Here is a 13,616-nt window from a genome sequence, read left to right on the forward strand (position 1 = left end):
CATGGATTAGTAGAAATGTGCTTACGGGAAGAGAGAGATTTGGATTCCACCAAGTGTGAGTGTGGTCTCAAGTGCCCTGAGACTAAACTAGCACCAAGGAAAGTATTAATATGAAACTTAAGAATAGGAACCATAAAAGTTTATTCACTTAACAAAACAACAAAAGTTTGGGTTTGTTTTCAGAAAAAGAGTAGGAGAAGGTGGGAAGAATAAAAGGTAAAGAGATAAAGGGAGAGAAAAAGGTCTCTGTTGGGAGTGAGGAGAGCCCTGCGGTGGGGGCATGAGGCGTGGCTGTGATCACGTGTTTTGGAGATTCAGATTATCTTCCTAAGTAAATATTCAGCACACTCATTTCAGCTTTAGAAAATTGTTACTCAGCTCTTTCTCTCCAATTTTAAAGTTTATGTTCAAAATTAAGGTGTTTTTCCACAGAATTCTCAAAGAGATGTGGACGTGAGAAAATACCATGGAGCTATCAGTTCTATTCTTTAATGAATGTCTCTTGCCATTGAAAAGACGTCAATTTTCCTTATTGTGGTCTCTCAGAAAAGTTTCACTGCCCCCCTTGTAAGGGCTTGAAGGATCCCTGTGAAACCAGCGTTTACCCCCTAGATACCTCCCACACGGGTCAGTTTTCATGCCCTAATGACTTTGGGGGAGGGTGGATGCATGGTCTGCACAGAATACAAAACTTTGAATAAAGTATATGCAGTAAAAAAAAAAAAAAAATCCCTGCAGGAAAGCACACATTCACCATTCTTACCTCCCGCAGTCCAGGGAGTGCGAGGACGTGTTCCATTAATCCCCCAGCTGCCAGCCCTGCGCGGCGGAGCCTGCGCTTGTCTGTCCACTTGCAGCCGTTGCCTTCCTTCGGAGGCAGGGGCCCTGGCACTGCCTTGTGCTTCAGATCCGAGACCGCCAGGCCCCACCACCAGGGTCTGCTCCGTGGATCTGGGGTGCAGCTCACACATTTACCTCTGGAACACGTTCCCAAGGCCACTTGCTGCTCAGGGACTGCACCATGAGATACTTGCTCTAGGGCACTTCAGTATTTTCAAAAAATACATTCACAAAATAAAATAAGTAAAATAGCAATAAAATATATTCTCTTGAAAGAAGTCTTTGACTTACAGGAAGATTCATTTTCTTCATTTATTTTACACAAATATCCAGTTCCTATAACACACGTTTAAAGTATTTAAAGCCAGTTCCCTAAGCACATAATTCAAATATCATTAATAGTTTCAACACAGTAGGGGTTATGAAGACGTGCTTTTTAGTCTATTAGAAGTGGCTGCAGATACCGACTGAGGGTAACACTGGAAGCGCTCCTGCGTGTGAGTGACCATGTTTTCCCGGGATGGCTTGGACACTGCATCCAGGACAGGGGAACCGGCCAGCTGACCTATCAAAGGCCTCTGCGATCCACACTGCACCTGACCCTGCAGAGCAGAGGATTAGAGGGGAAACAGGCCTGCTGTATTAGATAAGACTCTGAGCACCAAGGTGCAGGGAGGCCATGGCGTTGCTGTTGCCTCATTTGCAGGACAGACCACCTGTGGCTGGAGAGCAGCCCAGGACCTGCCTACGCATTCTGAGTATTGGCGGAAGCAACACCATATGGCGGTGATCGCTTTGAGGGCACTGTATTCTGTTTGCTGTACTTGAAGTTTATATCCATTAATGACTGGAGAACCATCCAAAAAGTCCAGAGAGCTGAGAAATACAAGGAAAAGAGTCACTTATGCTGCGATTTAAACATTTTCTTCTTCAAATTCATTAAACAAGATGTGGAAAGGACCCTTGAGAGCCTAGAGACCCTGCCTGTGCCAACACTGAATTGATCCCTAAAGTAGTTCTAGTGGCCCTGAGCTTGGGTTTTAAATACCCCAAACAATGGCAAGTCAGGAAATCATTCCTCAGAAATAGTGCAGTCTGAAAGCTGCACTGGCATTGCGGTTCCTTTTTTTTTTTTTTTCCCTCATTTTATCCCATTATCTTCCTCTAGGGTATTTTGCATTGCATGATAATAAAAAGCTCTTACTCTGAACTCAGTGTTACACTTCTGAGTGGGAGGGGCTCTTTGGAGGACAGCCCCTACCAAAGGGTCTTTCGTCTATGGGTGGGCTTAAGCCAGAGCTGCCCTCAGAGGATGGGGGTTTATTCAGAAGCACCTTCCACCTTGTTTAGTTGCTGGAGCAACTGAATACAAGCAGAGTGGGAAGAGTTCTGCACTTGCACCTGAATTTGGTTGTCTTGGAAAGCAGACCAAGAAGACTGAGGCTCAAGACCTGAACACTCACCCGGGCCCTGCTGCCTAGAAGCAAAACTGGGCCTGTCCGTTCTTCCGTCCACCCTCCGAGGTGCGTGGTGATGGAGAAAGGGCGCGGCCATTCCGTTCTTGGCGTTGTTTCAGGAGCCAGGAGGAGTTGTATCCTTCATCCTTGTTTCATTCAACAAGTGTCTATTAATTGCCTACTGTGTACAGCCATGACTAAGACTTGATCCCGCCCTCCAAGTTTATCCTTTAGGATAAACCACCCTTTTGATGTCTCCAGTGCCACAGTGGACGCATGGAGCCCATGGGTGGCCTGGAAGTGAAAACCAGGCTGCGGTTTTGCACCTGGGGAAGCTGTGCTGCCTCTCACCTTCGCGGCTGTGAAAACAAATCCTTGTTTGGAATAGGATAATTCTGAAACTGTTTCCATGCTGACATGTTTGATGCCTTTTCTAAGTTGTGACAGAATTTAAATCTCTACCTTTTCTCTCTCATTCATCTCCAGACCTCCCTGGCGCCCCGTCGAATCTGGTCATCTCCAACATCAGCCCTCGCTCGGCCACTCTGCAGTTCCGGCCAGGCTACGATGGGAAGACGTCCATCTCCAGATGGGTCGTCGAGGGGCAGGTACGTGTCTCATCAAGCTGGGCGCTGGCGTTTTGCAGAGTAATGTTGGGACCTGTACTTAGGGGGCCAAGTGATACCTCTACACAAGGACTGGTCAACAGCTGGCGCAGCCGTGGGGTGGTCAGGGAGGTGGTCGTGCCTGGAGGAGGAGAGCCAGAGCCTGGAGACGACTCAGACGCTCGGGCAGGACATGGACAGATGAGGGAAAAGCGGACGCCCTCTTCAGGGAAAGGAGGAAGGATCATAAGGGTAAAAATTCAAGTCATGGTTCAAAATGGGCACCCAGCATTTGATAGCATAGTTGACTGAGTTTTTTTAAATTCTTTTCATTTATTTATTTTATTACTATTAAAAATTGTTTTTAGAAATAGTGTCTCCGTCTGTCGCCTGGGCTAGACTGCAGTGGCATAATCATAGCTCACTGTAACCTCAAACGAACTCTTGGGCTCAAATGATCCTCCTATCTCAGCCTCTTGAGTAGCTGGGGCTACAGGTGCGCACCACCACACCTAGCTCTTTTTAAAAATTTTACAGAGATGGGAGTCTCACCATGTTGCCTAGGCTGGTCTCGAACTCCTGGGCTCAAGGGATCCTCCCACCTCAGCCTCCCAAGTGCTGGGATTACAGGCGTGAGGCACAGAGCTCAGACATTTTTAAAAAATTCTGTGTCACAGTTAGCTAATAGGATTGTTTGAAACAACTTGTCTGTCATAAAATAAACACTCATTCAATAATATTTTCAGAGAGATACTGTTCTATCTCTGTCCTAGGCATGGGGATATAGCAGTAGACGAAAACTGGCAAAGTTTCTGCTATAAAGGAGTAAAGTTCTCTCTTGGGAGGAAGGACCCCCGCTGTGGGGAAAGGACATGGGGTTACAAGTGAGGGGCAGCGAGGAGGCAGGTGGCTGAGTGAAGGGCCTGCAGCCCAGAGGGCAGGGAGTGACCCCGGAGAGGGCCGGGGACACAGCACACAGGACCCAAGAGAGGAGACCACAGGCAAGAGCACCCGCCCCCGAGTATGACAGCCGCCGGAGGGCTTGGGGCCCGGGCAGGGCTGCGGCTGGCATTGATGAGAGCCACACAACCTGCCAGTTCCATGTTCTAATAAAACCAGGAGAAAAAAGACAAAGAGCCAAATTATGAGGAGTAGTAAAGTTCCAAAATAGTTATTGTCTGTAGTAAAATCCTAGTTGTTTTCATGACTGTACTTGTCCCATATTGTAAGACAATTCACTCCTGGAAATTGGCCATAAGTTAGGGAACCAATCCTATGTACATCTTCAAAAGTTTCACTAAGCAGACGTTTCTGGAAATCTACGTCAGGTCCTGCAGATATGAGCCATCCAGTCGGGACTGATCCAGAAATGGAGCGGGAACGATTATCCACTTAGGAAATGCAGCAGCATGATCCTACCTCATATCAAATTAAGAAAATGAACCCCCGGTGAATGAAGACTAAAATGATAAAAGCAAACTTTACAACACTTTGGAGGAAATACAGGAGTAGAATCATAATATCTCCCAAAAACCAATTGTAGAATCTTAAAGTCCGTCAGGAGAAGGAGCTGGGCCAGCCCTGTGAGGACTGCAGGAGCGCCTGGTGTGGCCTTTGGTGTCTCATTATCCCGTGACGCTGAGCACCACCAAGGCCAAGGTGGCCTTGCTGGCTGCAAGCTTTGGAAACTTGCGATTAGGCTGGGTCAGGGCCCGGACGTCGTCATGGCTCAACATACTGGAGCTTTATTCTGTGCTTCCAGAGCGGGCTGGAAGGGGATCACACTACTTTTGCCTACTGCTCTGCTGAGGCCCTCATGGGCACAAGGCCCCTGTGTAACTGCAGGACAAGCTGGGGAGTGGTGGGCTTTAGTTTGCCTGAGAAGAAATGACGTGGTAGGCACAGCACAGTTTGCCACGGCTTATTGGCTTTGTGCCCCTGTCCCACAATCTATTTATATTTTTAACATAAAAGATTGTAAACATATCCAAAAGGCAAGAGAATAATATAATGAGCTCCTATATACCCACCACCCAGATTCAACGATTCTGAAGGTTTTGCCACATCCATCAATCCCCCTTTTTACTGCAGATCCTAAAGCATATTTCAGACCACGTGTCATTTCATGCCATGTCTTTCACAGGCCTGTCTGAAATATATGTGCATGCGCCAGTCCGGGGGGATTTCATAAGCACATGGCGAGCAAAAGAAGCCAGACTCCTAGTATGAGCATATACTATATGATCCATTTATATAAAGTTCTAAAATAGGAAACCCTGATCTGGTGCGAGAACGCTGGTTCCCCCGGGTTACCACTGACTGACTGGCTGGGGCGGATTCTGGAATGCCAGGAATGCTGTCTCTTCGTCTGCATCCGGGTTGTGGGGTTTGTGCGTGCTAATTTTGTGCATGTGCCTGTGGTCTGTGAACTTGCCTGTGTGTCTCACTTCAGTGGAAACTTTACATTAAGAAGACAGATTCCACTGTGCAGACGCCTCATTTGCCCCACCCTGATCCTGGCCCACGAATCTTGCGTTTATTTAAAATTTTGATATTTTGCTCATCATGGATTTTTTTTTTGCATTAGTTTACAATTAAAGATATTGTGTTAAAAATATTAAAAGACAAAAAACTTTACATTAAAATACAGATATTTTCTCTCATAATTATAATGTATTTTCACCCCTGGTAAAATTAATAAAAAATTCTTAATATCATCGAATAATCAGTCCACACTCAAATTTTTCCAAATTTTCAAAAAACATCTTTTTACTGTGGTTCTAATGAAAACAGTATCCACACAAGATTCACACTATGCATTTTGTTGTCATGTCTTTTAAGTCTTTTAAAAATATTTTTAAGCGACTTTATTGAGGTATAATTGACATACAATAAATGGCGTGTGTTTAAAGTGCACAGTCTGATAAGTTTTGACTTAGCTGTACCTACACATGCTCCTGGGAAATCACCACAATCTAAACAGTGAGCACATCCATCACCCCCAAAAGTGCCCTCGCACCCCTTGGCATCCCCACCAGCCCTCCCCATCCCTGGGCACACCTCTCTGCTTTCTGTTGCTATAGATTAAATCTCTCTTCATCTAGGGGAGTGCCCCCCCGCCCCTCCCCTTTCCCCATGTCATTACCTTGTGGACAAAACCCAGTCACCTGTCCCGTGGAGCGTGGCATTAGAGATGTACCTGTTCATTTCACCATGGTGTCCCCTGATTGGTCCCTCTTCCCACACATGTCCTGCAGACTGGAAGATCATTGCAAAGGCTTGATTTTTCCATTTCCACCCCCTCCTTCCTTTCCTCCCTCCCTCCCTTCCTTCCGGGTGCTTCCCAGGTGGTGCTGCCCACACGCACAGGACACTTGCCGTTGCCGCACGCTTAGGGATGGTGACTTGAACAGCAGGTTGTCACAGCCTGATCCCTGCATTCTCAATTCCCCCATCAGCTTTTATCTAACAGTTTCATCCATCTGTGATCTTTGCCTGAACTAATTATTTTCTTAGGATATTTAAAACAGTAATTCTGTCAGTCTTTCCTCATTTGGTAGCTGGAACTCAGAAACGGAACTCTCATCCTTCAGACTGTTTAGTTACCCTAAAATACAGGAAGGCAGAATAAATGGTTAATTCTTTTCCTTAAGTGCCAATTTTCAGGGTGAGAAATTGGTCCCCTAGTTACTTCCAATGTTAAACAGATTTTTCTTTCTTTCTTTTCTTGCCCTGCTCTTTCCTGAGTGTCATTATGAAGGCACAGGTTTTTATATATTCAGTGTGTTTCAATCACCTGTAGTCATTACTCTTTTTGAATCTAAAATCGACCTATCTTTGGCCTGGGCAACCTTTCATGTTCTGGGCCTTTTGGCATGAGGACACAAGTCTTGGATGACATCTTTGCTTTCCGATACGACAGAATGTCCTAGGATCATGTTGTGCCTTTCTGCCCCAAGCTCAGATGGAGCTGTTCCTACAGAGCCCGGATTTCATTTAGTGTCAAGTGTTTACACACCTTACTGGGCACTGAGGTGGGTGGGAACTCACTGTTACGAGCTGGTCGTTGCTTCTAGACCTTTCCAGTGGACAGAGAAAGGAAATAAGTGTTTTTTCTGAAACATCCTGAGTACATGCTGATATTTCCAATTCAAATGTAAGATTACTAACCTTGAATTTATATTTTAAATATTTTTCTCGTATGCTAACATTTTGCTTTTTAGAAATCCTAACATAATTGTTTTCTTTATCCTACTGTTGTAGTGAGTCTTAAAGTCATAATTTCAGTAGTATGGCTAGAAATAAGGTTAATGAATGAAATTTAAGTGTTTGTCCTTAGAATATATCACACCATGGATATGCAGTCAAAATACCAAGTCCTAAAGTCACATAATTCTTTTCTTTCTGATTATGTCACCAACTTGGCACAGAGTTAAGTTCATTCATTTCAGGATTTTTGTTTTATTTTGTACTTTGGCTTCAATTTTTAGAAATTATTTTCTTTTAGAATCATTTTACTTTCAAAAAAATTATTGGAACATTTTATATTTATTTTTCAGTATGTAACTCATTGACATGATCTGAAAGTCAAAACCATAAAAAAAAGTTCTATTCAGAAAAGTTTATGTTCCTCTTTTTCCCCTCTGCCCTGCTGCCTCTCTCCCCCATGGATAACCATATTTATTTGGTTTGTGGTCTATTCTTTTTTCCCAACGTGAGCAAATATGCACATTTGCATTCCCCGTCCTTGCACAGAACCTCACTGCCTTCGCCTGCCGGTGCGCCCTGCAGATCCAGGTGCGCCTGCGTGGGGAGAGCCTCATCTCGCGTGCGCTCGCACAGGTCTCCCTAGTGCGCATGAGCCGGGGCTTGTTTGTTTAGCCAGTCCTCTACTGATGAACGTTCGGGATGTGCATTAGTTTTAAATCACTGCCATAACCAATTACCCAAACCCTAGTGGCTCACGGTTCTGTAGGTCAGAATTCCAGCGTGAATCTCATGGGCTAAAATCCAGGAGTCCTCAAGGCAGCATCTGTATCTGCTGGAGGCTTTGAGGAGGAACTTGCTTCTAAGCTCATCCAGGTCATTGGCAGAATTCAGTTCCTGGTGGCTGTAGGGCTGAGGTCCCATTTCCATGCTGGCTCTCAGCGCTGGTCATTCCCAGCTTCTAGAGGCCACCACGTTCTGTGGCTGGGGCCCCTTCCTCCATCTTCAGAGTCAGCCATACCAGGTCGAGTCCTTCCCTGGTTTCAGCTTTCTCCTCCTGCCAGCTCATGTCTCTGGCCCTCTCTCCTGCCTCTTTTCTAGTTTTGAGGACTCATGTGATTACTTTGGACCTACCTGAATAATCCCCCTATTTTAAGGCTCTTAACCTTAATCACATTTGCAAAGTCTCTCCTGCCACGTAAGGTAACACAGGTTCCAGGAATAGGGTGTGAATAGCTTCGGGTGGGAGCCACCCTTCTGCCTAAAGGTTTCTTCCAGCCTTTTGCATAACCATTTTGTATTTTTGCCGCTGTGTTTTGGGGGTAGATTCCTAGCAGTGAGATTGCTGGATCAAACAATGAATGCACATGCAAACTTTCTAGACATTGCTAAATCTCTCTTCTCTAGGTTGTAACACTTTGCATTCCCGTTAGCAATATGTATATATTTTTTGCCATGCAGAAAAAAAATTGAAGTCTATTTTATCGATCTTTTCTTGCATGCTTTTGGATTTTGAATCATATGTGGACAGGTTTTCCTCACTTTCCAGTTATAAAGGAATTCACCCAATTTTCTGCTGCCACCTTTATGGTTTCATTTTTACATTAAGAACTCCATCCATTTGGAATTTGTACTTATATATGGAGTGAGGTATGAATCCACTTTTATCATTTTGCAAATAGCTGTGTAATTGTCCCAATGTCGTTTATTACAAAGTCCACCTTTTTTTTCCTCTTCCTGATTTGTAACATTAAATTCTCATATGCACTTGGGTCCTTTTCTAAACTTTTTATTCCATTCTATTGTCTGGTTATTCATGTACTAATTCCACATTGTTTAATTATAGAGGCTTTAGAATATGTTTTAATATCTGGTAAGGTCTCTCTCAACCCCACCAATACACACACACACAGCTTGACCTTTTTAGGATTTTCCTGGCTACTCTTGCTGATATCTCATGATGTTGAATCTCTATCCAGGAACATGATACATCTTTCCATTTGTTTAAATCTACTTTGGTCAGTGACTTTCTTCTTGGCAAAAGCACTAGGCTACCTCTCCCAACCAGCACCCTTCTCTCAGAAAGGCAGGAAAAGTGAGGGCAATCATTGTGCCTCAAAAGTTGCCATCCTACAAGTATGGGCTGTGGGCTGGATGCACCTGGGTGCCCCTTTTCTAGCAGCCCTGTTTCCTAGCTCTGTGGTCCTGGACTTGTTTCTTAACTTCTGTGTGAGCCTTAAGTTTCTCATCTGTATAATGGGGTCAGTAGTACTATCTGCAAGGACTGCGGTGAGGATTAATGTCTGCATATTTTAAATTACATTTTCTGACTTTGTTGCTGGCATATAGAAATGCAGTTGACTTTTTTCTTTTTTTAGAGACAGGGTCTTGCCCTGTTGGCTGCACTAGAGTGCAGTGGCATTATCATAGCTCACTGTAACCCAACTCCCAGGCTCAAGCGATTCTCCCACTTCATCCTCCAGAGTAGCAGGGGGACTACAGGTGCTCGCCACCACACCCAGATAATTGTTCTTTCCTTCCTTCCTTCCTTCCTTCCTTCCTTCCTTCCTTCCTTCCTTCCTTCCTTCCTTCCTTCCTTCCTTCCTTCCCTCCCCCCCCCTTTCTTTTCTTTTCTTTTGTTTTCTTTTGTTTTCTTTTCTTTTCGGTATAGATAGCATCTCGCTGTGTTGCCCAGTCTGGTCTTGAACTCCTTACCTCAAATGATCCTCCTGCCTTGGCCTCCCAGTGTGCTGGAGTTACAGGCATGAGCCACTGCGCCTGGCCCACAACTGGTTTTTGAGTATTTTTATTTATTTAATAAACTCTCCGTGTTCTAAGTGCTTTCATAAATATTAACATGTTTACTCCTCACAATGACTCTCTAGCTGCTGTTATTACCCTGTTTCACAGATAAGACCTAAGGGATGAGGGTACTTGCCCGGAGTCACACAGCTGAGCCCCAGCAGTCTGTGGCTGCCTATCCTGGCATATTGGTGTCGTAGCCAAAAACTTTGGGAATTCTCTTTTTAGTTTGTTAGTTCTGCTATCATTTTCTATAAAGAATTCACATTATCTGTTAGGAGCGATAGCTCTGTTTCTTCCTTTGAGAGCTTTTTATCCTTTCTTTCTCTTTTTTATGTCATTTTATTTTTTTATTTTATAATCTTACTGGGAGGGCTAGAACCTCCTGTGTTGTGTCGAATTGGAGCAGTGATAGAAGCCAATGTTTGTTTTATTACTAACTTTAAAAAATTCTTTTAAGGTTTTATCATCAAGTATGACATTTACAACATTTATAGTGGGCTGTAGATATAGCTAGCCTGTGTTCGCGAGAGACGATTCTTTTCTAATCCTGGTTCTAGGAGTTGTTTTTTTGTTTTTGTTTATTGAATTTTTTTTTAAATCATAAATAAATTTAATCAATTGTTTTTAATACATTGAGTCATTCATATGATTTTTCTATTTTCATCTGTGGGTAAGATGATTCTAATTTTTCACCCTTCCAGTGTTCCTGAGACAAACACAATTTGGTCATGATGTTTATTTTGTTTGGTTTTATTTTGGGTTAAGATTTTTGTATCCATGCTCATACATGAACTTGGCTTTTTCTGGTTGTTGGTTTGGCTTGATTTTTAAGATCAACTGTTTGTTTTCTCACCAGTTTTCATCAACAAAGACTTGATTGCACTTGGCGTTTCTTAGGCCTCGGGCGTAGGTGAGAGGCAGGGCTGCCGCCTGGCACAAGCCAGGAGCTCTTGGGCATCTTCCTGAAGTGCTCAGACCTTCTCAGCCCTAGCTGCGCATTGTGGGTAGGGGGATTTTTAAACACACGGATGCCCAGACCCCACCTGGAGTCAGTTCATCAGAATCTCTGGGGTGGGGGCTGGGGCATTGCTGTGTTTGTTTAACTTGGAAGAGGACAGGAGGGATTAATCGTCTGCCATCTCTGCTGTGGGTCCACCTCAGCCAGTCGGCCTCTCCCAGTGGCTCTTTCCCAGACGTGTCAAGGTGGCCGTGCCCCTTCCCCTGACCTGCACTGGGTCACACGCCCCCCGTCTGTCTCTGGGTGCTCACAGCAGTGGCTCCACGGCACGGAGCCCACAAGGCGACCAAGTCCCCCGTGTGTGCATCTCCTGGGCTGCTTTACTCTCGGGCTGGCTCAAGTCAGCTGCAGCCATTCGTTTAACACTTTACCTGCAGTTTTCAACTGCCCTGAAGCTCAGTCTTACCTTTACCTTTCATTTTGAAAGTCCTTTAGAAACTACAGGAAAGTTTTAAGAATCCTACAGAGAACTGCCCGTCACCCGAAGGCCCCATCCAAGTTTTTCCAGTTATCCCCAAATGTCCTCAGTAGCTAAAGGGTCCAATCCAAGACACAGGCCACATCCAGTTGTCACATCTTCCTGGTCTCCTCCAAGCCCAGTCCTTCCTTGACTCTTGTGACCTCAACTGTTTTGGAGATTTCAGGCCAGTCATTTCTTAGAATACCTCCCCATTTGAATTCCCCGGAAGTTTCTTCATGATTAGTCCTAGATTATACATTTTCAGTCAGAATTCCGGGAAGTGGTGCTGAGTTCCTCCTGCTGCACTTTGTTGGGTTTGATCTGATGTTGATGGGCCCCATTATTGGTGGAGTTAATTTTGCTCCCTTGACGATGGTGTCTGCCAGCTTTCTCCATTCTAAAGTTATTCTCCCCACTTTGCAGTTAATATTAATAAGTATTTTGTGGGGACGGACTTTGAGATTATATAAAAGTCTCATTTCCCTTTTCACTTTCATCTACTAGTTTTGTTGTACATTGGTATTTCTTGCCTGGATTAATCAGTACAATCATGGCACCAGTGATTTCTTAATCCTATCATTTCTTCTACATTTATTCGTTGGTCTTTTACTATAAGACAGAGCTTTCTCTCCTCACTTGTTTATTCATTTCTTTATATCAGTGTGGACTCATGACTTCCTATTTTATTTCACATATTTTAATCCATTGCTGTAATAATTTGTTTTGCTGCTCAAACGTCCCTGCATTTGCCCAGGAAGAGGCCCTTCCAGCTGGCTTCTATGTTCTTTTGACATCTCCACGTCGTTCTTTGAGCACCTCCTTACTTGATGACACAAAAAGTTCTCAGCCCATCTTGTTCTTTCTCTCTTCTTTTGCAGCCATTTTTCCAAGGGACCTCTGGTCATTTAAGTGGAGAGTGGTATTTAGAGACCAAGATCTGGGCAGTAGGTGTGCTCATTCCTGCTGGGTGTCACTGCCCCTGGGTACTCTCAGTGCACAAGAGATAGGAAATGCACACAGGCTCATGTGTCTACAGCTGGGTCAGCTTCCATATCGATCCACATATTCTGAATAGCATTAATTCCCACCCTCACCTCCAAATACAACTCAAATCTATCAGTTTATTTGAGCTGCCCCTGTCCACATTATGTTAGTCCTTCTCTGGCTCCCAGGAGCCTCAGTATTTTACTTATTTGCCGAATTCCCCTGTATGTGGCCCATGTCTTGACCCACAGTGGGCTGCCACCCTTCTTGGACACATTCTTTGCAAAGGCCCTGACCCTGCACTGGACCCCGTCACGCTCTGCCCCAAGGGGGAAGGGCAAAGACTCCCCTTAAATTTTTCACATGCAAACTGAAGTTATCGAGGTATAAAGTTAATCATTATCTCTACCTTCCTTCCACAGTTCAGAATTTTAAAATTGCTAAATTCCAATCAAATCAGTCTTGTTATACGTCCAGTACTTCAGCTCTACCTTGCTTTTCTACATGCACAAAGGCAGCGATCATTGTCGGCATCTAGTCTCACGTGAGTGCTTACTCGGGTTTTACCACATTTGCCATGTTCTTTGATCGTGATTCTTTCCTGCATCTTTCCTCCAGGTTCGATTTCCTTTTCCTTCAAGTGTATCTGTTAGTTGTTCTCTGGGTGCAAGTTTGTGAATGGCAGGTTCTGCCATGGTCAGTGCTGGATGATCTGGAAATATCTTTATTTCAAAGCCATTCTCTGAATGATAGTTTAATATTCTAATTATAGTAGTTATCTCTTTAAAGTTTGAAGATAACATCCCATTTTCTTTTTGTGTCTATTGTTGATTTTGAAGCTTGCTTCCTGACTAGTTTTTATTTCTTTGTAGATAATCTAGTGTTTTAAGATCTCTTGTCTTTTGTGTTCAGGGTTTTACTACACATCAGGTCGGAGCGAGGGTGGGGAACTCTTTCTAAATCCCGCTCAGGATTTATTGAGTATTTTGAACCTGAGAATTTGCATCTCCTAGGAAATTCTCTGTCATGATAGTTTTCAATATAGCCGCTCTTCTCCTCTGTCTGTTCTTTCCTTCTGGAATTCAAATTAGACGAGGGAACTCAGTTCGCATTCTATCCTCCACGTCCCCCAGCATCTGCTTCATATTTTCATTCCTAAGTAATTTCTTTAGATCTAGCTTCCAGTAAATTAATTCTCTGTTGACCTGTGTTTAATTAGTTTTTTAGTCTATTCATTGAGT

The 13,616-nt window shown here is 44.0% G+C and overlaps 1 protein-coding gene across 1 annotated transcript in view; it reads left to right on the plus strand.

Annotated features, from left to right (window-relative positions):
- SDK1 (sidekick cell adhesion molecule 1) overlaps window positions 1-13,616 on the plus strand; it is an 858,579-nt gene that overhangs the window by 707,057 nt on the left and 137,906 nt on the right. Inside the window, 1 exon segment of the mRNA XM_045541236.1 lies at window positions 2,784-2,905. Within this exon segment, the coding sequence (XP_045397192.1) occupies window positions 2,784-2,905 (122 nt within the window).

This window comes from Lemur catta, chromosome 2 (assembly GCF_020740605.2).
Source record: "Lemur catta isolate mLemCat1 chromosome 2, mLemCat1.pri, whole genome shotgun sequence".
Classification (NCBI taxonomy): Eukaryota; Metazoa; Chordata; class Mammalia; order Primates; family Lemuridae; genus Lemur; species Lemur catta.